Source organism: Thunnus thynnus, chromosome 11, assembly GCF_963924715.1.
Source record: "Thunnus thynnus chromosome 11, fThuThy2.1, whole genome shotgun sequence".
NCBI classification, from domain to species: domain Eukaryota; kingdom Metazoa; phylum Chordata; class Actinopteri; order Scombriformes; family Scombridae; genus Thunnus; species Thunnus thynnus.
In genome coordinates, this window is record NC_089527.1 from 14,339,376 (window position 1) to 14,362,557 (window position 23,182).

General features: G+C 39.0%; 1 protein-coding gene across 3 annotated transcripts; it reads left to right on the top strand.

The window, feature by feature from the left end:
- The first annotated feature begins 207 nt into the window (after window positions 1-207).
- LOC137192519 (coiled-coil domain-containing protein 138-like) lies at window positions 208-17,405 on the top strand. 3 transcript variants are annotated; one of them, XM_067603278.1, is made up of 15 exons: window positions 208-551; window positions 1,211-1,247; window positions 1,597-1,711; window positions 1,805-1,905; window positions 2,265-2,422; window positions 2,567-2,704; window positions 3,305-3,424; window positions 3,969-4,046; window positions 4,396-4,506; window positions 5,882-6,034; window positions 6,142-6,258; window positions 8,356-8,569; window positions 10,447-10,620; window positions 14,497-14,635; window positions 15,185-17,405. In XM_067603278.1, exons 1-15 carry the CDS (start codon window positions 474-476, stop codon window positions 15,300-15,302), a joined length of 1,851 nt encoding a protein of 616 aa, XP_067459379.1. In that variant the 5' UTR covers window positions 208-473; the 3' UTR covers window positions 15,303-17,405. The 3 variants fall into 3 exon arrangements, 2 of the variants coding, with proteins under 2 accessions (XP_067459379.1, XP_067459378.1); XR_010930582.1 differs by lacking the exon at window positions 15,185-17,405 and adding an exon at window positions 11,830-11,897 and having other exon boundaries at window positions 209-551; window positions 14,497-14,630; XM_067603277.1 differs by having other exon boundaries at window positions 210-551; window positions 15,181-17,405.
- Window positions 17,406-23,182: the final 5,777 nt, after the last annotated feature.

The window sequence follows — 23,182 nt, forward strand, 5'->3', positions numbered from 1 at the left end:
AGTACGTTATGAATGGATTTTCTAATGGCCAGTATGAACAGGAGGAATGATTACAGCAAGAAAAACAATTTCAATGTTTATTTGGGCACCTGACTGTTGTTTTAAGACAGACTTAAAAGATAGTGAACCTATCCATTACCCTCACGTGATCAGTGATGTCATTCATCCGCCAAATTTGGATTGTGTTCGTTTCCACTGCCGACAAACGAGACTGGTTGTAGGCTGAGTTAAGTTAATATAAACTAAGTAGAGAAATACCGGAAGTGCGAGGATTGAAATTTCAAATTAATGCATCTCAAACAGCCGAAAGACTACACGTGTTTCTTACAATCGATTTTAATTTGGAAGCTCCAACTGGAAGTGTGTATTACTTTGCGTCAACTTGATACTAACGACAGCTGAGCTGCAACTAAACTGCAGAAACTCAAGCCCGCAGCATTTTTAGATTTGAATGACAGTAATATTAACAAGCTATGAACAAGCAGTTTAAGACTGACATGACTAATACAGTCGAGAAACCTACGCAGAAATATTTGGAGAGGAGAAAACAGGTTTGTGTTTAACGCCAAGTTTGCATCTTTTTTTCAACTTGTTTGGTACAACTTCATGGCAGCAATGCTAGCATTAACCTGTTGAAACAATGCGTAACACTGTGTGTGTCTCTCTCTGTCAGTGGTCTGTCACTGCTATCACCAAATTAACTTTTACTAGGTTATATGCGAAATCGAGCTAACGCTATGGCTTTGTTTGTTTAACGTTAGCTAATGCCGTAATGCTGGCTAACTAAAAGTTAAGTTAACGTTAAATGAAGAACTTCACGCCATTCTTCAATAAAACATGAACAGCTTTTACTGTATTTACGCTGTAGCTTAACCAAAGTGTCGTTTTAACTCTTTGTAAAGTAGCACTTCGTGTCAAGTAACAAACGCTAGCTAGCTAACGTTAAACTGTTAAAGTTGCAAATGCGTTGCTCTGCTCGATGGTTGTCATAGTTACTAACCTAACTTAATAATGAACTGTAAAAAATAAAGTTTAACTTGTGTGCTACCAGATATATTTATTGATTGGGCACAAACGTCATCATTAATTGACACATGGTTGAACACAAATGTGAAATGCTCGCACATAAGAGGATGTGTCACAGCACATACAATATCATACATAATATATATGCTTTTACCTAAAACTGTTTATTGTCCTGTGTTTTTAGTTGCTATCAGAGGAAAAGGCCTCAAAAAGCAGTGATGGTAAGTGTACCACCCGGGACCTTCACATGGTCCTCCAGAGGCGCTTGATTGAGTACCAGCAAGTCTCCAACGCCAAAACACACGCATTTAGTCAATACTGTATTTATGTCACTCACTGGAGAAGTAAAGAGAGGATGTGAAGGGTGACTGTATTGATCATACTGTAGCTTCACTCTCTTCCTTACCATCTCATCACCTAGCACACAGAATATGCAGGTTTATATATTCTATTACAGTGTTTTAACTGAGTGTTAAGCCACACTCATTGGTGTTAATCCACATCTGATGATCCTTGACAAAAAATGTCTAATATAATATGCCTGACATTGCATTATGTCTACTATTTTAGAAGCAGAACAAAGGCTCGTTCCCGCCCATAGATCCAAACACCCAAGTAAAGAGTTGAAATGCTACCGCAAAACTTTGCATGAGCTGTTTAAAGCCATTTCCAGCTGTCCTGACCAGTAAGTCACATGAATTGACTTTCACTGATAACCTATTACATGTTTATGATGAGTATTATGCAATGAGTGAAACATGATGCTGTCTTGTTTTAGGTTTTGTAGTGATAGTAGTTTACATGGCAGTGATGAGGACCTCAGTGGGGACTGCACATCGACTCCCCTTCAGGACTCTCAGGTGCTGTTTACAGAAACAGGTGTGTTTGTGTACATCAGAGGATAACCAGTCATCAGTGTTTGTGCTTAATAAGGAAGTACTAACTTACAACTGACCACCTCATAGTAAACTCAAAGTAGCAGCTGCTGAAATCATTTCAGGGTTTCTACATTCGGAGGAAAATCCTTTCAAGAACAGTCAGGTTGATATGATTGCAGTTGTAAAATAAATGATATCCCTCTAAAGACTTGACAAGATCATGAATAATAAATTAGGCTTCACTGATTAATCCTTGAGTCTCATCAGACAAGTTCTTAATTTCCTGTTATTGCAGAAATTCCTGACTTTTCTTGCTGCTCTCTCTTATAAATAGATAATAAGTTACCTCTATTTGTCTAGATGTGACCTTGCCTTCTTGTCTGGATGGTAGCCCAGGGTCCCACCAAACTAAGGCCCAGTTACAGAGAGCTTGCCAATCATCCGACTCGTGCCGCTCCCCTTCCTCATTATTAGCGAAGGTTTACCAGGAGATGATGACCATCTATGAACAACTAAAGGTGAGCGAGCACAGCCAATATATTGTTAAGTTAACAGTTAGTCAGTTGAACTAGATGGGGGAAATATAGATCAACAGTTGCATTTGGATTCTTGCTTCTTCCTCTCAGGTGTTTGTATATGTGTGTTTGTGTGTGTGTGTGCAGGCGGAGCGACAAAGCCAGCAGCAGTGGGAGAGGCAGCTGCAGGAGCGAGAGAGGAGGCTGAAACAACAGGAGGAGGCCCTGGGAAAGCTGACTGGGCTGGAGGAGATGCTCCACACTCGGATCGTGGCTGTACAGGAGGTCAGATTCATATACACTTCATCCAGTTATATTCAAAACTAATGATGCATTCTATGTGTTCTATCTTGACCTTGTTTCCTCCCCTTCCACACTACCACTTTCAGAAAGTAACTCTGTAGTCCTCCATCACAAACTTGCATCATGTCTTGACATTAAAAGTGCAGTGACATACCAATTTATTGTGTTATGACAAGATTTTATCAGATAACGTTCTGCCTCTAAACCTACTCTAAATCTGCACGTACAAGAAGGATTACAGGTATAACCTAATCTATGTGTACAGACATGTTAGATAGCTTAAATAAACTCTAATGTTTTCAGGAAATACACTTTCTTAAAATTGCAATAATCCAGCCTGATCTTTGAACCAAGCTATTATTTTATTCAAATCAAATTATCAGACTAATTCAATCAAATTAACCTACTAATTGCATTTCTGTCATGGTCAGTAAGAACCTTCCATCAAGGACGGCATGGACTGGCTATTATACAATTTTAATAGCAAACTCAATTCAGTGTAATTTATCACTGAAACGTTAAAGCATTGTCAGCGTGCTTGCATTGTTCATTATGTGTAATTGTGTATGTATGTCTAACTAGAAACACCAGCAAGAGCTGAGCCAGCTGCAGGATCTCCTTCGAGAGCGGAGCAAGGAGAACAGGAGGCTCAAGTCCAGCTTTGACACCATTAAGGAGCTGAATGATAACATGAAGAAACAGGTTAAAAGTGTGCACACACAAACCATGACTGTGTGTTTGCGTGTTTTGTTTAGCATGTTAAATAGTTAACCCACGGCAGCTGGGGGGTTTTTTGTCTTCATTTTGTTGTAAACATGAACACATTGAACACATACATTAACACAGGGGTCAAAAGGCTTTGAAAGTAATCATAAATTTGAGGCTACTGTTATCTATCCACTGTGCAAAGACCCAGTCCATGTTGAGCTCTCTTTTTCCTGATGAAATCTTCAAGACTCATTGGTGGAGGAGTAGGCTCATACAGAGCAGTTAGTACCTTGGACCACAGGAGGGCGCTGTGACATAGGCCTTTTGTATAACAGCCTTCACATGTTTTATTACTTTATGAATGCCTGATGGGAAGTTTTAAGTGTTTTTTTTTTTCATCTTTCAAAAAAACACAACCCCCACTCCTCACCCCCTTTTTGTTTTTGTAGTTTTGTATATTATACATAAAAACAAATTAAGGAGTGATTTTCCAGACATTGGTCTTGCATATTGACATTTACTGTTTTTCCATCAATAGTTGAATGAGATCAGTGAACAGAATAAGAAGTTGGAAAGCCAGTCCAAGAGGGTGCAGGCTCGACTTGAAAACCTACAGGTGACAACCTACGAAAAAACACTTCTCAAATGGTCATTGCTTAATTTTTTTAGTCAAGACTTGAGGACAGGTAATCAATGTATTCTCTCAGAGATTTGAAAATATGATATTTTGTTCCCTATTTTTGTGAGGAACATTTTGAAGCAGCTGTGTGCGCAATTAATTTGTCTTGGCCCGTTTATGTAAAAAAATGATACAGAACCAGTCAGTGTTGTCTGTTTGTTACATACAGCAATTCTATTATTTTTTTCTTGGTTAAATGTTAAAGCAGAAGTTTCTGCTGTATGTTGCTTCATTTATTCATTCATTCATTCATTCATGAATTTATTGATTTCTTTTTTTTTTTCAGAGAAAACATGAGCACAGCATAGCATCAAGAGGTTGCCACAAAGTGAGCACAGAGTGTGTTAAAGCATCCAAAAAGGAGAAAGCTGCCACTCCTTTAAAACCCAGCAACAAGGTATTTCAAAAACCCTGTGTGTCTGTGTGTGTGTGTCTGTGTGTGTGTGTCTGTGTGTGTGTGTCTGTGTGTTAGTGTTTACAGTTGAATGTACTACCAATCTAATTGCATTGCTTCATTTATCGTTGATGTGTTTATTGAAAAACAAGGCCACTTATCATTTAGCTTGGTCAGACACTAATTTTCACATATCTGGGCTGGAAACAGTACAAAACCCGTTCTCCATTAACCACACTCACCCTGCCAGCTGACATGATAAATCATAGTTTGTGATACTGTTATGTTATCATCACTGTTGTGTATGAAGATGAATACACTCCTCGGTGGATACAGCTGTACTTGTCATTTCAAGGATTTTTTTTTTTTACTGTTTTATTCAGAGAGCACTGACTGAGCCGAAATACTTAATGCATTTAAACTATTATTCCTTTGAATTTCCTTTTCTTTGCTTAGATGCTCATTGTGACTGCATGATGGACATATTATAGAATACAACTAATATAACAGTAATAAAAGTATAATCAAAACAACAACTTTAAAGCTGGGGTAGGTAGTGTTCTGGAAAAGGCAGATAAATGCCAAAATTTGAAAATAAAGTCCTTCTCCTGCAGCTCTCCCCCATCCACTCTCCGTCCTAAGTCCCTCCCACCAGACAAGCACAGGCATATACACGCGCTTCATACGTTCGCGTAACACAACACATCAGTGTTTACTACTGCACTTACTCATACACACAACTACCTCTCAAGGCACAGCAACCTTTAGTAAACATGAAACAGGACCGCCTCTCACCTGTTTGAAGTCCACCACAAAAGTAATGAGTGAATTCGAGTGATGTCACATTGCATTTCTGGGAGCCAAAATCACTTCCATTGAAAATCTCCTGCCCTGGCGTTGTTAAGATTATTCACTGTTCAGTTTCCCCCTGCGCCACAGGCAATAGTCCGAAGATCGCGTGTTGCTTTTCATTCTGCTTTCCGTTCATATCATCATCTTTTCACCATCACCATCTTTTTCTTCTCTCCTCCTGCAATTCATGCAGTCCCGTCACTTCCTATCCGTCGGTATGCCACTGCTCGCCTGGCCTCCAAACTTTCTGTGTCATTCAGGCCAAATGAAATGATTGGACAGACTTATTACAGGGTTGCGCCAGTCACAGATACTGAGGTTTTTTTTCCTTTTACTATCAGAGCATTCAATTTATTGATTGCTGTCGTGATGTACAGAGAATTTCAACAAATATAACAAAATGCTTTTAAAATAAATTACCTACCCTTGCTTTAACTAGAGTAAATATCTTGTGACAAAGTCAGCTGCAGATGACTGTTTCCACAATATTTTTTAACCCTTTATTATTTCACCCTCTTTCCCTCAGGGCAGCTCCAGTCACACCCCAATAAAACTCCTGGCCTTTCTGTTGGACTGGGTACTTGATGGACAGACGCTCTCATCAACAGCAGGAAATGAAGGGAAAGATGTAGGCCAGTTTCTGCCTCCGGAGGTTATACTCAACGAGAGATGCCTCAAGGTGGATTTCATTACAACTATATTCTAAGCAAAAAAAGAACCATGTAGGATGGTACATGAACAAAGTTTTATTGAAATCAAAGTCATAAGTTATCATTGATTCTTTAGGTGCTGCCGTTATTAGCAGATCAGCTTTCTCAAATTCATTTGTCGGAACCTGACCTCCTCCTCAACCTTCTTCGCCTCATCCACTGGGCTTTGAGACAAATCGAAAACAGCGCACAGGTAAAGATAAGACGAGATGGGATACAACAGAAGAACATGTGTGGTATCAACCTAATAGTTTTCCATTTCTACCCAAACATCTGGATTTAAGGACCCAGGCTAATGCTTGAAATTCTGACAGTTCAAAGAGCAATATGTTTGATGCTCAGGAAATTTTCCTATTTTGTGTGTTGTGAGTGTGTGTGTGTGTGTGTGTGTGTGTGCCAAAAAGTCACTTCTGTGTTAGATGGTGTCACATGACCTGCAGTTTTGCCTGTGGCCACTACACAGAGCCATTTCATAAAATCTTTCAGCAAGTAACCACTAGGAAGGAGCCACATCACTATAGCTACAATGCTAATAAGATATGTAACCAAGACAGTGACCTAAGGCTAGATAATAAGTACTTTCCTAACACAGAAATGGGAATATTTACTCTGTTATTCTACAGTCAGAGACTGCCAAAAAAATGACAAAAGCCTGTTTGTACACTCTTTAGGTGGCTGACTTTAAAAATGTCATCTGCTTTTCTTGTCCAAAAACATATTACCTCCCACATGGCTTCCAAAGGGGAGCATCAATCGGAAAAGAGCCTGTTCATCCCTGAAAATGTTTTTCTTGGATATCCTTGCTTTTCTGCAGCATTCACCCTCTTTTTGTAATGGATTATCTGGGCTGTCAAAAAGTAACAACACAGAGGTGTGAGATTACATTCTATTACATAATGCTGTTAATTCTGTGGCCTGCATCTTCCTCAGTTATTAGTATTCGGCCTTGCAAGAGATGATTGATATTTTCCAAGCAGAGAGCTGCTGGGACACTTTCACAACATGCTGCAGAAACCAAACACGACACAAGAGTTTTCCCTTAACACACAGCTACACATCCACTTCAAGCTGGGGATATCCACTTTATCACTACATCTCCCCTCACAGCAAGACGGGCTTTAATGTGCGGAGGTCCTGTCGAGTTTCATCTTGTGTTCAAATGAAAAGCACGGTTATCTGAAGTCCCCTGCCTGTCTCTGTGTGTTGAACACAGTCTAGACATTAGAACAGACTGTTTTTGTGGCTTTTGATAAGGATGTGTATCCCCCTCCATAATTGAGCTTTGGGTGTTGTTTAATTTACTAAAAATCTCTTACAAACCATACATTGCATACATAAGGCATCCCTCAACAGCTGTTCACCCACATGTGAGCTTGTCAGTTTAAGAATCTTGAATCTGCCACTCTTGGCAGCTGCCCGCTAAAGCCAGGTTTATCGGATCACCTGCCTTTGAAGTATGTTCGGGCGATAAAAAGCAGTGGTTGAAAGGATGACAAGTGATTGGAAAGTTTATCGTCTCTCTCTATTTTGAATCTTAGCAACTAGCTGACATTCTTGTCATATTGTGAAGGCCAAATACCAGCCCGCAACACTTACATCTTCAATCTAAAATGCCGCCTATAATACACTCGATAATACGCTCAAGCCTGCTGCTCGCACCCCCTGCCCATCTAAACCCTAATTCTCCATCCATGGCCTCCAACTTCCAAGTTTCAGTCCTCTTCTCCAGTCTTGCTTCAGGGAGCTTGGCCCCTCCATGTTTGTTTGTCAGGTCATGTCATTTCTGCTCAGTGACATGCTTGATGTTCAACTGGAATCACATGCTCCTTTATTGCTGCAACATGTGTTCACTTTTAAGACTAAAACCAGCCAGTATCAGGCCAGAATTCGTAAGTGGAGGAAGGGAGAAGACTTCAAGTCTGGGGTCCCCGTGGAGCCAGTGGAGACCTTGGGGAGAGGGAATAGAAACTGAGAGAGTGATGTCGTGAGTTTGAAAACCACCAGCTCCTTTTTTGCTTTGGAAATACATAAATCTTGGATACTAGCTTTAGTTTATTTCACTGATTTATTGGTTTCATCAATTATTTGGAGAAGGAGCTTATTGACTCACTGTCAGGCTTAACTCGTATTTTCTACAGTGGTATTTGATAAAGATTATTGTAGGCATATCATTCCTATTTTTGACAGTTATATAACAAAAGTAACTGACCACAGATACAGTTTTTTGTATAATTGTATAATTTGTATAATTGTGTGTGTGTGTATATGTGTTTTTGCGTATTCTGCACAGCATGTAGCTCTATTTGCCACTCTGCGGCGGATAGGAGAGACGATATCAAAGCCACCAGCCCAGCCAACAGCGTCCCAGTCTGAAGATCCAGACCTACCCAAGTCCTGCAGTGGGGTTGCTGGTGGACCGTCCAGGAACTGGTCCCTTTACCGAAGCCCCTGTCCTCACACACGCATCCTCTCCATCCTCATCATCCTCCGCACTGTCACACAAGGTAAATGGAAACCGCAAACAGATGTTACATGAATAAATGGGTCTCAAGCGTAACAGTAGGGTTATAATAATGAATCAGCTATTTTCTTTTGTTCAATTATTCCGCTGATTATTTTTTTCAATTAATCAATAAAGCATCTGCTGTATAAAAAGTCAGAAAGTTGGGGAAATGCCTATGAAGGTGACATCTTTAAATTGCTTGTTTTTAGGCCAACAGAAAAGAACCCAAAGATATTTAAAAATCCCCTCCAGATCCCCCTCTTGTTTTAAGACATAAAACACACAAAAATTCTCAGATGCGCTGATATAGAAGATATGGAATTTCAGGGCCAATAAAGTTTAACTGATAATTTTCTATTTGTTGTGGTTAATGCCAATACGATAACTGATAAGGACAATAAATAGATTTTTAGACTGACAAGTGTATTTTTCTAACACAACACCAATGTTTAAAGAGCCCCCACCATCCCTTGAATAAAGAATACATTTATTTATTGTAAACTTGTTTGTAACAACACCAGACGGCATCACCTTATTGACGATAAGATGAACTTTACATACTGTTGGACTGATTAACAGTCACCTAAAACCCTTGGCATCACTGTCTAGAAAGGGTTCAGGTCTTTTACAATAAACTGGATAACAGTCCTGTGGCATCATTCACTGCTAGTCAGTTACAAAGTCTGCAAGAACTGAACTAATTTTAATAGGGATGCACAATATTATCGGCACGTCATCGGTATCGGCCAATATAGGCTCTAAAATGAAATATCGGCGACGGCATGAAATGAACATTTTCTGCCGATTATGAGAGGCCAATTTGTTGCCTTCTCCTCCACCGCCTGACTGTGTTTCCCTCCACGGACTGTTTCACCCCGATGGTCCTGGTGCTTCCTCCGCAGGCTCCATTTCGCTCAGCTGCCCTTCAGACCAGCTGCTTCTTCTAGCAGAGGCTAGCTGGCTGTGCTTCCCTCTGGCCATGCTGCTGCTAACAGAGATTACATGCAGACATTCATGGTCCCCAGAGAATGAATTGTAATAACTTATGTGATCCCCAGAATTATGGTTGATATTTTTATTTTAATGTAGTAAAATATGTGTGAACTGTTGGATCCAATTATTTGAAAAGGGCAAGGAGCTTTTTGCTACATTCAAATTTTGGTCCCTGGCCTTTATCTTCTTGTTTTCATGAACTAAATGGGTGCAGGTTACATAGCTGATATATTTCTTCTTCCTCTCTGAAATGACTATCCATCTTCAAAGCTCAAGGGCCATTTCATTATGACTATATAGACTATTTTCTGTGAATCTGCACACCAGGTTTGCTCTCTCTCCTGCTCTGGATTGACATGAAACCAGATTGAGTGCAATGGGTAGATGTTTCTTCCCCTTAATTTTTGCTGGGATTCTGCACATAATGGGTACCATTCTGAGATGGAGCTCATTTCAAAATCATAAAAGAAAGCTTTTATCCCACGTCAGGTTGCATAAATCCAGTACGTTTGGGCATTTGAAGAGCATTTTTTTGTAGAGCTTCAAAAATTCTCAGAACTATCTGAGACAAAACGAGTTCTGTACTTCAAAAGTGAACTGCACATATCACCAAAGCACATTAGTAGAGTGTGAGAAAGAAAGGATAGCTGGGATAGTGAAAAACCCTTCTCTATGATGGAAGATGAGGCTTGTACCCTGGAAAGAAGATTTTTCTATAGATTGGTTTATAATGTAAAAATACCTAATCTAGCTTCTATCAGTTTCTTTTCCCAGCACTTTATGCTCTAACTAATGCATGCAACAGTTTTAGATGCAAGATTAAATTCCAAATGTAAGACTTAAATGACGTGAAGACATTAAATAATTCTGCATATGTGTGTGCAGCTGACGTGTTGGCCCAGGCTCTGGACGCCCTCCATACTGAGCTGATGTGTGAGGAGAGTCGAGGCCTGTTCATTTACTACGGAGGAGTGCGCATGTTGCTGTCGGTGCTTCGGGTCGGCCGCGGAGGGCTGCATCCATCCATAGATATTCTGATGCAGCTCACAGAACAGTCGCGTAAGTAGTTGTATTTTTGGCTACACATTATGGCTACACACCATCAGACAGACTGTAGTGTAGAACTCATCAAACTCATGTGATTAAGAGACTGCACCAAGGGTGAGAAGCAGCAGGTTTTTTTGACATATAAGTAATTTCTTCCACATATTTCACACTGAGCTAATCAGTCTTCACAAAAGGATCCGTATAATGTACCTCAATTTGATATTTAGCCTCAGTTTGAATGTAGAAAAATGAGTGTAATCGATAGTAATGACACAGTTTTTTTTTGTTTGCTTGGATTTTTTTTCATCATCATTTGGCATTTTCTTCTCATAGTTTTTAATCCATCCAAAAATGTTTTGTGGATGGAAGAATTTGTTAAAAAGGACTTAAATGTAGTTTGATGGTCAGAATTGGCCAATAACCAATATACCCTTGGCATTAAAAAATGCTTATGCTGTAGTTTACTTGTAGTTTTTATTAGATTCTTTGTAGACTGCTGACACATGCATACCGGTACATACACATTGATCTGGTAGAAGGCAACAGGCAAAATTATTAAAAGAGATAACAATAAAAAGAGACAACACATTTTTCCCCCAATGGGTCATGTCAGTATGTTCATGCTATAAAGCAGGTGAAGATTAAAACCATCAGAACCTACTGTGTGAGTGGGAGTCAACGGTGACAACACAGCCGACTTAATGATACATCACCACCACACTGTGTGCAGTGTTCTCAGTCACTATAGTATGTTATGATACAGTGTGAAGATCTTATTTCATTAATTATAAGATAATCATACTACAAACTTCTAATAAACTGACTAATGCTAAACTGAGGAAGTCAAACTGTGACAGATTTTAGAGGTGTAAAGTAAAAGGAATATTGAAACCCGTTACTGCACTGAGGGAGTCCAAACCAACCAAGTGACCTCAACACTGCCTGGAAAAAAAAAAAAAAAAAAAAACCTTTGAAAGCTGCTGTGATCACTCTTCTAGCCTAGATTTATAGACTGTCTTTACTATCACTATTTACTTTGATTTATACCAGCTTCTCCTGCAGTATCACTCCATATCATCCCCGTATAAAAACCACATGTGAGAGGTAGTGGTTTGTCTGAGCTCACGTCGGTCATAAACAGTGGTCAGGCGATGGATTTGGAAGTTGAGGTTGTAAAACCTTGGAACTCCACCACCTCCCGCCTTTTTTTTTTTTTAACAGGATGACAAAAAGACTTGATTGAGTCGGACGAGGAGGAGACAGCAGCTGCAGCAGGTTTCCATAGAAGTGTGAGTTCGGCAGGGTTATGAGCCGTATCATTTAAGACTGCTGTATGCTAATAGACAGCAGAGCCATGCGCCAGAGGCGACTGGGGCCAGACCTGCGTGCAGTTGTGTTTCAAGGGGACTGTAAGTCTAGTAAGACTTGCTAATTATTGTGTTTTACAAGCGGTAATGAGGGGAGACAGGAGAGGGGCGAGGAGGAGGGAGAGAGACGCTTACACCTGAAGGTTGCCAGTAAAACAAAACAAAACAAAAAGGTCTAATTGTACACAACACACACACACACACGCGTACACACAGCGTCCTGGTCATACTGCCACAGCTAGACTTTAATGTATGAAGTAGAGTCACATGCCGTACCTGTTACACAACACATCTTGTAAAAAGCACCTTCATAGTTCACAAAAAATGCACTTACATATACACAAACTCACTAAGTAGAAGTGTTTTACTGGCTTTGACTGATGTCTGGTAAATAGTGGGTAGTACATTAACCACCAAATTGCTTCATACAGTGTATTCAACTTCCATGGTCACATATGGACCCACTTGCTGTGTGTGTGTTTGGTTTGCATTCTTTCCATGCTCACCACTGTGGAGAAGTGTGGGTCGTTATGTGTTTTGGTGTTGTTGCAGTAAAGAAAAGCTCTTGATGACCTGCTTAAATCACTTTAGACAGGGGCTTTTTACCACTGCTCTTTGCTATGTGATGTTTCCCACAGCACCTACAGTATGTAATCGACCTTCAAAGTCGAAAGAAATGTGTCTGTATTTCTGTGTGTGTGTGTGTGTGTGTGTGTGTGTGTGTGTGTGTGTGTGTGTGTGTGTGTTTCCAGCTTTGTCTTTGACATAGGTGTAGAATGTAGCACAGATTAAATCACTGGGTGCTGCAAATGCTTGTTATGCTCCTGGTCTAAATTCTACCATAAGACAGACCCAGGCCAGTTGCAAACATCTTTATGACAATTTGATAATAATTTCAATAAACTAAGGACCTGGTGCCCCATCAGTTTTTAAATGATTCTCACTCTGGTCGGAATAAATAAGCTTAATACTTATATCTGCAACTTTTGTGTCACCTCTTTAGTGCTGAAGTTATTAGTCTTTTGATAGAAAATATATCAACAGTTTTGATAATCTATTAATGGTAAAGTAATTTTAAAAACAAATGTCAGACACTCTCATTTCCATTTTCTCAAATGTGTGAGGATTTGCTTCTTTTTTTCTTATTTATATGATTGTAAATTGAACATCTCCTGGTTTTACACTGTTTGTAGATTGATAACCTTAAATGTTACCTTGTGTTTACTATTTTCTGACATTTTGTAGTCTTAACTAGGACTTAGTTATCGATTAATCTGCCGATAATTTTCTCTATTCATCATTTTGTCTATAAAATGTCAGATAATAGTGAAAAAATGCCTGTTGTAATTTTCATCAATCCTGGAGAAGCTAGAACAAGAACATGTTTGTCATTTTTGCTTTAAAAAAATTACTAAAACATTTTGCTTTTTGATAATTTGATAGTAATTTTTGTTTGATGAACGAATCAATTGATCGACTAATTGTTGCAGCTCTAGTCTGAACAGATTAATTTGTTAATAGAAAGACAATCAGGTAAACAGAATAATTGATAGGTAATATAATTAACACCTCCCATCACCTCACACATTTGTTGTACTGATGTTCAGCTACAGAAATGAAGCCTAGCTGACAGCCACATTGTCCGTTCGCTGTCAGGAATTTATACAACAGTTTGGATGACATTAAACTTTGAAATATACCAAATGCGCAAGAAAAAATGTATCAAAATTGTTCTTGACATAACATTACATTTTTAAGCTTTTTAACCTTGAGATGAGGTGGTGTTTTTGCTGGAAAAGACTGACCAAACTATCCTATCCCTTTTTATCCTTCTCATATAATTACATTCTACCCTTTCTTATCCCTCCTCATCTGAACCTGATCCCGTTCTTCCCGGTCCCAGTCTTCTGCTGTGATTTGATGCCAGCAGGACCGCTGTACCAGCCAAAAAATGTCCCTCTGTTGCTCAGATTGTATTCCCTCACCCTGGTGCGTGGTTTAAGACAGTGGAGAGTTAGTTTTTGAAGGAGCAGGAATGTAAGTTTAGCAGAAACAAATGTTTGTTTACCAGGAACCGACTAATTTTAGGACTTCATAAGGTCCACATTAGCTTTTATTAATGTAAAAAATGTGTATCTGACATCTGTGTGGATCGATGCTGTAGCCCTTTCCCTGTTTCATCTCCCTGTGTGTATGTGTGTGCGTGTGTGCAAGACTATGGTTTGATGTAGTGAAGGTCAGAGTTAACAAGGACAAATACAGTCATCACAGAGTCGCTCCAACCAGCATCTGTGTCTCCGTCTCTTCAGTTTGATCGTTAAAGAGTTTTCATGGTTTGTTTGTGGGTTCATGTAGTTTTCATTCTTATGCAAATCCGGAAAGTATGGCAAGACTAAATTGATCATTTCCATCTCTTCAGAAGTTTTAACACTGAATACAAATATGTGTGTTGTTTATTAGAGTAATTGTTTTGATAATATCCTGCTTTTTCTTTGCTCTGGTTGTGCTTTTGTGCTTGTAGGCTACCTAAATCCCTTCCTGGAGGCATGTAGCTGTGACGAGTTTTTCCGAACGGTCTCCCAGCTTCTTAAAACCCCTCATCTGGAGCTGCCATCCCTGGAAAAGCTCTCCATCCTTCTACAGAAGCTCTCCGGCATCAGGTAGTTACAGTGGCCCTCCATGCTGATATCACATATTGAACAATTATTAACACGTCTCTAATTGGGGGAAGTAAATTCTTATTCTTCTTATTTATTAGTTGTTAATTGCTGTTGTGTTTTACAGCTCCAAGGAGGCAAAATTATTCAGTAATTCACAAGAAAAAGGCAAAGATTAGACAAACATCTGAAAGAATAAATACAATTTTGTGTGAATGTTTGTTCTGCTTACTGTTAATCAGCTCATGGATTTCGATCTTTGTGTATTTGCTGAGGTCACATCAAGTCAAAAACTTCACCATTTTTAATTTTCAGTTTATTTCTTGGACTAGTAGGTTGTATTTCCTGGACTCAGAAACTGGTGGTTTTCAGATACATCAAACAATAGAATGAAATAGAAAATGTGAAGTCTGATGTTTAAGTTTTAAACTTCATTATTGATCTGCTCAGGCAGGTAGTTTGACTGATGATGGACCCTTTCAACACTTGTCTACGGACTAACTTGTGCTTGTGTTGTATTTCTTTGGTTTTTATTTATTTTTGTCCAGGAAGAACCGACGTCTTTTCGAGCTGTCCTCCCTCCACCTCCAGATACAAGAGCTTCATCACAAAACCAACCACGCACACACCTTCCTCTGCCTCAACCTCAGGTCCATCCTCCAGAACCTAAAATAAAACTCACTCAACACGTGTTTCTCTACCTCATGCTGGATTCAAGGTCCGACATCCCGGTTAGGACAAAGATTACTCGCCTTCACGACTTCAGCACATCCACTCGGTCTTTCCATTTGCGCTCAAACTGTAATTACCATATTTCCAACTGGACTTCATGGCAGCAGCTCTATCCTGCTCTACCTCAAATAACATATGCAGACACATACTCTCGACTTATCCAATGTTATGTTTTTGAAGTTCTTTTGTCTGTCAGAAGTTCTTTTTTAATGTTGTGTATGTTTGCACTTTGTGACCTGTTTTTGTGTTCCTCAATGCTAATCTGATGTCTTGTCTCTTTATGTGTTTAAAATGCTTGCCAGTGGTCTTAATGGGTGTCTCATGTGCTCAGAGGAAGCGAGGCTGTGACTGTGAAGCTTTTTAATGGTAGTAAACAAAAAGAACCGAAGGACATTAAGATTGGACGGCATATGAAATGCTGAAATCCATATGTTTTGAATAAACTTGTCTTATTTGTTTGTTACAGATCACGGGTGGGATTGATGGGGGTAATGTTCTCAGTATGGGACACACTGGTGGTGTTGGTTGATGGAGGAGATTGGAGGGACTGGAACAATTACAGCTGATATTTAAAACGTACTTGTTCAGAGCCACCCGGAAGTGCTCAGCTGGTCTGGATTTGAAAGTGGTGCATCCGCTTTTTTAAGAGCTTTACAGCATCTGAAACTAACTTTGCAGGAGTTTATGTTCAGTTCAAGTTTTGTCAGTGTTTATTTTGATGAAAAATTTGTTGGATATGTTGTTGGATCATATATTTATTGTAGAATTGATCAATATTACACTTATTGTCTAACTTGAATTGATGAGTCTATAGATGATTTCTAATTTTGACTATAACATTTACTCAGATTTCTCACAAGAATGCATTTATTTTTATTAATCAGTTTTTCATCATTATGTTTGGTCTGAGGCTGCGACTACAGTAATGATTATTTTCAAGATCAGTTCATCTGTGAAAGATATTTTTAATTTCTGTGCATTTCTAAGCACATTTGATGATAATGGGAAGAACAGAGATGCAGACTCCTCACCTTTCAGCAAAATTCGCTTTTTTGAGGTCAAAATAGGTCGCCTACGAGATTCGTGTAGATCCGAGGAGAATTGATTAATTTTAACTTCAGCGATACGAATCATTGGTTTGGAGCACAGAATTCTAATTATGTGGTTTGGTGCTTTCCACTCATATAAACCCTGAGAACCTCTAATGCACATCTTAAAGGGCGTCTCATGCATTACCATGACAACAGCAAAACAACAAACAACAGCAAATTGACAAACGGTTTGATTTCTACAAGTTGATAAGTCAGTGGTTTTCATGGCTGCTTATCTGTTTACACGGCAATGACAGACAACTTTAATTTACACCAGTTTATTTGATGCGTATTTGAAATAACAGTATTATGAGTATTATGGTAATACCATGTTGTTTCCTCCTTGGTAACAGCATCAATATTTTCATAGTTTTATTACGGTAATCAAAGACAAATGTTTGAATTCACATTTGCATTTATGTTACTTGTCATATGTAATTATGCATATTGACTAGATTTAAACGTTTTATGAGTTTTACCAATTACAGGCCTGATAGTGGAAGAGTGTTACTGAAGAAGCTACTGTAAGCTGATTTCCAAAATACTTCTTTATCTTGTTGTCTTGTTTTTGTGTTGTTGATGTATTCAGCTTCTACATCTGTTGATTCTTTTTATGTGTTTTATGCGGGGTTGTTTTACACCATAATGAATAAGTTTTCAGGCAGATGTAAATATACTTATTAGTAACTAGAAATGAGCATGTAAAGCAAATATGTTTCAAAATTTTCTCCCAGGCAAACATGTCCCCAGATCACACTAGTTGTGGCAGGTTTTCTCTATTCACGCAATGTTCTCAACTTTTTTACCCCTTACCTGTTGGCAGGTTAAAATTTAAAACATTGTGTGACAGTTAATATTTAACAGAAACCACCTGCTGGAGAAAACATTCAAGAACAAAGATGTTTAAAAATGTTCTGCCAAACTAAATTCAACTTGTTTGAGACATTTAAGTCGAAGTAAATTCTTTGAGAGATTGCAGACCCTGGGAAACTGTCTGCATCTGCAACAGGCATTAGAGTTGCAGTAAATTATTTCAACTGGTGGAAACAAGACACATGTTGATATCATAGTGAACTGTAAAAAATACTATTCTTGAAGTTTGGAAATCAGATGAATTTATAGCATCTTACCTTCCTAAAACAAACTAAATCACTATAGTCACTGTATTTACAACACTTTTGAGCATGTTTTATTTTCCTTTTATCTGTTTAGGGGCTTCTGAATCATGGCTGTGGTAAAGACAAGGATGTAGCTTTTAGTTTAGCCCATTTAATGATCAGAGAAGTTATCCCAAATTACTTTGGTTTCTAACTACTTCAGTTATTGCCTGGCAGGCACCAGAACACATGCAAGAGCAATGTTAAAATTTCCTTTTATATACAAGATGAACTGAAAACAATTTATTTTTAAAGCCCTTTGAAAAATGATTGCGGTCGTTGTAAATGAGTGGCGTAACTAGAGACCAGAGGGGGAAATCCCCCACCATCCTTCTGAGCAAATCACCCTGATTAAGTCTTTACTTGCTTACTTTTTTACCACTTTACCAACAGTAAACAGCCATAGATAGAGGAGGTTATATTAAAGATAAAAGAGGAGAGCAGAGTTTGCTGGCAGTATTTCGGAGGAGGAGAATATATTGCATTCCCATTGAGGCTTTTGTGAGTTTTTTGTTGCATCTGGATGGTATCAAATGGAAAAATCCAGCTTTATGATCAACAGTGGAACACAGTGTGCATGGCAGCAGAGTAACCACTCAATCTTGTGTTGACCATTTTTCAACAAGCCACCCATTTAGGTTACGTGTACACACCCAACCCTGATACATTTAACAAGTTTTAACTTTAAAACTGGTCTTTAACTTGACTAGGCTGTTGTGTTAGACAAAAACGTGAAAATCATTAGGATTCATCCCTTGGGCGCCAAGATTATCTGAACCAAATTTTATGGCAGTCAGTCCAATATAATTGTTGAAAAGATATTACACTAAAACCAAAAATATCAACCTCTCCACTAGAGGAAAAGTCAGGAGATCACCGAAGTCAGTGGGCTTCATCCTCTGGGAAACAAGAACGCCTGTACAAAATTTCATGGCAATCCTTTTAATGGTTGTCGAGATATTTCAGTCTGGACCAAAGTGGTGGACCAACAGACTGACATTTCCATCCATAGAGCCACTCTGCTAATGTGGCTGAAAATCGTTTTCATATGTTTTTTATCACTTCAAGGCAGATGTTGTGTGGTTAATAAAATCACTGTCAAGATCATTGTCATCAGCCATTTCTTGAGCATCCATCTCCTCTGCCCTGGAGCATGTCAGCTCTCTTGATAGAATACAAATTGACTGAAAACTGGAGCTCACTGTGAAGCTGGTTGTCACTTTCTGATTCCATCAACTTATTTGCTTTGGGGAAGCTGTAATTTGGAGCTGTTTAGGAGCTGGACCATTTACTGGCTTAATGTCATAATGCTGCAATACCAATAAGGCCATCTTCTAATGAAAAGCTGGGACACATCAGTACAGTTTAAATGATCTCAGGTAAACGGACCACAGACCCGGCAATCAATTGGCTATCAATTATGATCCTTATGAATCAAACTGTCCTGCTGTGAACGGTTCCCTGACCGGCCATCATTGCAGAGGGAGCTTTGGACAGTTTGAAATCATGTCAAAAGAATAAATAACTGTCAAAAAGTCTCAAACCACCCCTGCATGATAATTTACTTCTCTGCTTGTGATCAGTATGTTCACAAAGTCACATTTCCACCCAAAATACACGTAACAAACCTGTCTCAAAGAAGGAATTCATGTGATTCAGAAGCTGAAGATTTAGGCAAAAATATGACTGGAACATACTGAGGATTGAGTGGACCGTGATGATGAGATGAGATAAACTTTAATGCCCCAAAGGAAATTTGTCAAGGGCAAAAGTGCTACACAGAGCTGCAATCAAGCGATACATGTCAAAAAAATACCTCAAATTGACAAGACAATGCAGTGGTGCACTAGTGCAAAAAAGTGTTGTACACCGCTGCAATCACATAATACATAACAAGACATATACTGTGTAACACAACAAGGTAATGCATTAGTGCACTAGTGCAAAAAAAGTGCTGAACCCAACTACAATCACACAATGCAATAAAAGATGACTAAATACTTGATTCTCTAGACAATGCTGTGGTGCATACATGCAAAAGGTGCTGCACACAGCTGCAATCAGTCAGTAAGCAATACATGACCAGCATGATCAATGTAATTCAAAAGTGAAGTGAAGATGGAGGTTTCAGTTTTTCTGAATTTTGTTGAACTTGTCAGTGTTGGAATCTACAAGCCAAAAGGGGAAGCGTGTGTGACACTCAAACAAATTTTGGGTGAAGTATCACTTTAAAAGACCTTATTGCCAGTATGCCCACTACAGGAACTGTGAATGGCGTATTTATTTACTTTCATGATTTCATTTAAGTCTGGTCTGCACTGCAGTCGGCACGCCGGTGTCTGCTCCCTGTTCCCTAACACGCTTAACTCTGCCAGTCTACTCTGCACTGCATCACCCACACAAGTTTATACACTGGTCTTGATTTATGTTTGAGTTTTTTCAGAGGACCAAATATTCTGAAAATTACCCTAAAGAGTCCCCCAGCTCCAGTCTGGCTGGTAAACCTCATTAAACTGTTATTTGGTTGGTGGGGAGGAGGCTGGCAGGGCGAAACATTAGCGGTTCCACTTCAGCAGAACCATAAAGCCAAGTCAATCAGCGATTTGACATGGCAGACCACCAAATGTATATTATTTCCTCCAGCCACAATATGCTGCTTGAGTAACACAATAAGCACACGGATGTTCTGGTAAATATACCTGACTGTAAATGAGGTAGCTAGTGTGTTAAGGAGTTGTGAGTGGAAGCAGCTGTCAGAGGTGATTCATGGTAGATGGGCTGGGATCACACTGGTTTCCAGTTTCTAGTTTGTTTTCACTTCTTTTATTCTGCTTTTCTGTCATTAAGGACCAAGAGGTCTGTATTTGATGCTGGTTGTATCATTTAAATTGATAGTGCTTTATTCACGCTTGACATGTGTTTGTGTTTGTGTCTGTGTCGCCAAATTTTTGTTTGTTTTCCTACTTTTCATAACAAATGTTATTGTCTCATAAAGTGGAAAAATATTCTTTCCAAAAAGTGTTAGCTGCTGATGTTTGCACTTGGTTGTAAAATGTTTCCAACCACTTTTTTTAATTATGGAAATTAATTTCTTTAAGAAACTGTGGTAACTGTTTTTATTACTCAACATAATTGTGTGTTGGACAGTAAAAGGCTAAGCTAACACATGTTGAACCATAATTTTTTATGTTTATTGCAAATTTAACAGTATACCCAGATCTGTGACGCCTTTGCTCACCAGAAGACCACTTTTATTGGACTTGTGTAGTGTAACTATTTCTTTACAAACAACAGTTTATCCTCAGCACAGACAAGCTGTTTTGCCCTGACTCCAATTCTTATGCTAAGCCAAGCTAATTGCTTACTGTCTCCATCTCCATCCTTAAAGTGGACATATTATGCACATTTCTGGGTCGATATTTTATCATCTGGGGCTCTTCTGGAATATCTTTGCATGATTTACAGTTCAAAAAACTCCTTATTTAACTCACACTGGTTCATTATGCAGCCCTTCAGTTCAGCCTCTGTCTGAAACAGGCCGTTTCAGCTCCTGCCTCTTTAAGGCCCCCCTCCCGATGAGCCCACTCTGTTCTGATTGGCCAGCTTATACAGAGTTTTTTAAACAAATAGCCAGCTGCTGAGACTGCATTCACACCGGATAGGTTTTGTGTATGTCCCTGAACAAACGACCAAGTAGACAATCAGGATGTTTAGAGCCGAGCCAGGCTGACCAGTCCAAAACTTTAATGGATATGAATCATTAATAAAGGGTTAAATGTTTCACACATTTTGATAAGTCATCAGGTCTGCAGTTATAAATCGTTATAAGTCAAAGGGTTATAATAATTTATTATAACTGTAGTCATCAGATCTGCAGTTATATTTAATTAGTCATGATGAACATAATTAAAGTCTGCGGTTACAAATGTTAATAAATAGTTGTAGATGAATCTTCATCTGGATGCCCTGCAGCCCTTTTTTTCTTTATGTGCAAGAGTAGCAAGAATGTCATCGTATCCAAGGTCAACATAAAACTTCATTAGCTGAGTTCTCTCCATTATATGGTGGCTGTGTGCATCTGAAGTTGGCAGGCTGATACATATGAATTTATAGTAAATTATCTTCACCCAAAATCCATATCTTGATCTTGAGCGCCTAATATAATAACTTGTTCAAATAAGTGTCAAAATATTGATAGAAAATTCTTAAACCACTCCTGCTGCATAATTTACTTCTTTGCTGTCCATCAGTATGTTCCAAACACAAAGTGTGGCTAAAAACACTGCTTCTGTGCTCGTCTTCATACATGATCTTTCATGCTCACAACCGGGCCTGTGCAATGTTTTGCGCACACTACAATGCCTGCCTCCTGCATTTTTGTTTTTCATAAGGCCTTCTCCATCATAACTCTTCTTATACAAAGAAATTCTCTCCTTATGACTTTTGAAAGTCTGTGCAACATGGCAGCTCTAGAAAAGCGCTGTTGCTTCTTAGTTTTCTCAGGGCTGACAGTCTATAAAAAAAATCCCCTTAAAATTTTCTTTATTTTTTTATTAATGTTTTGACTTTAGTGTCTAAGAAAAGGCCCCTTTGAAAATGAGAGTCCTTAGTTCACCTCAACAAGTTGATCGTCATAATTTGAAATAACAAAATAAAGAGGATCCAAATACATAAAGTGCATTGTGTGCAGATGTTTTCTAACATTTGCTTCAGAGGAATTTTCCTTAAAGGGCAGTTTCAACATTGTATTAATTGCTGTTGAAAGCATTCTACTGATTAGGAACACAGTTCATCCTGTCCTGCAATCAAAGAAACTACACCTGACTGAGATCTGGGCATTATTTCTTCTCCAGCTGTTTGATGTGTCTGCAGATGACTGACAGGGATGAGTGTGTGCATGTAGTTGTTGTGTTGAAGGTGAAGAGGTTGCTGACTGGCAGACGTTTAATGATTCTTCTGGTTGGCACTCCTTCCCCTGGGAGGCTCTTTATGGCTTCATGCTCTTCATTTAAAGGCACGCCAAGCGCTAAAGATGCAAAAACCCTGATGACACACACACTTCTGCATACATGTGTGTCCCTACTGAATGTGGGTGCGTTGTCAGACTTAAAGGCTATTCAAGTGGAAATTATTATTTTGAGTGTTTGAAACCTGATGAGAGAAAGACCTCCGTATTGCCCTGATGCCCTAGAGCAGCATCGGCGTTTCCACTGCCAGACAGATCTTTTCTTAAACCACCTTAAGATCCCCAGCCAGCATATACACACCTAATCATTTAGCTAAAGCCATGGGAATCCAGCCACAAATACACACCCACACACAGCGAAATGATGATAGAGATGTGTGCTGAGGTGACAGCTGACACTGTAGTGGCTGATGTCATGTTGGTGGAAAGAAAGTCTTTATTATTTTTCTTAAAAAAGATAAGTGGTTACAGTGATGTTTACTCAAGTGTTGTCCAAAATGAGATTTCCTCCAGGTTGTGAGAATTGTTTGGTTGACGGTGTTGCATCATTTTCTAATCCACAGTGGTGGAAAGTAACTAAGTACATTTATTCTGTGACAGAAAG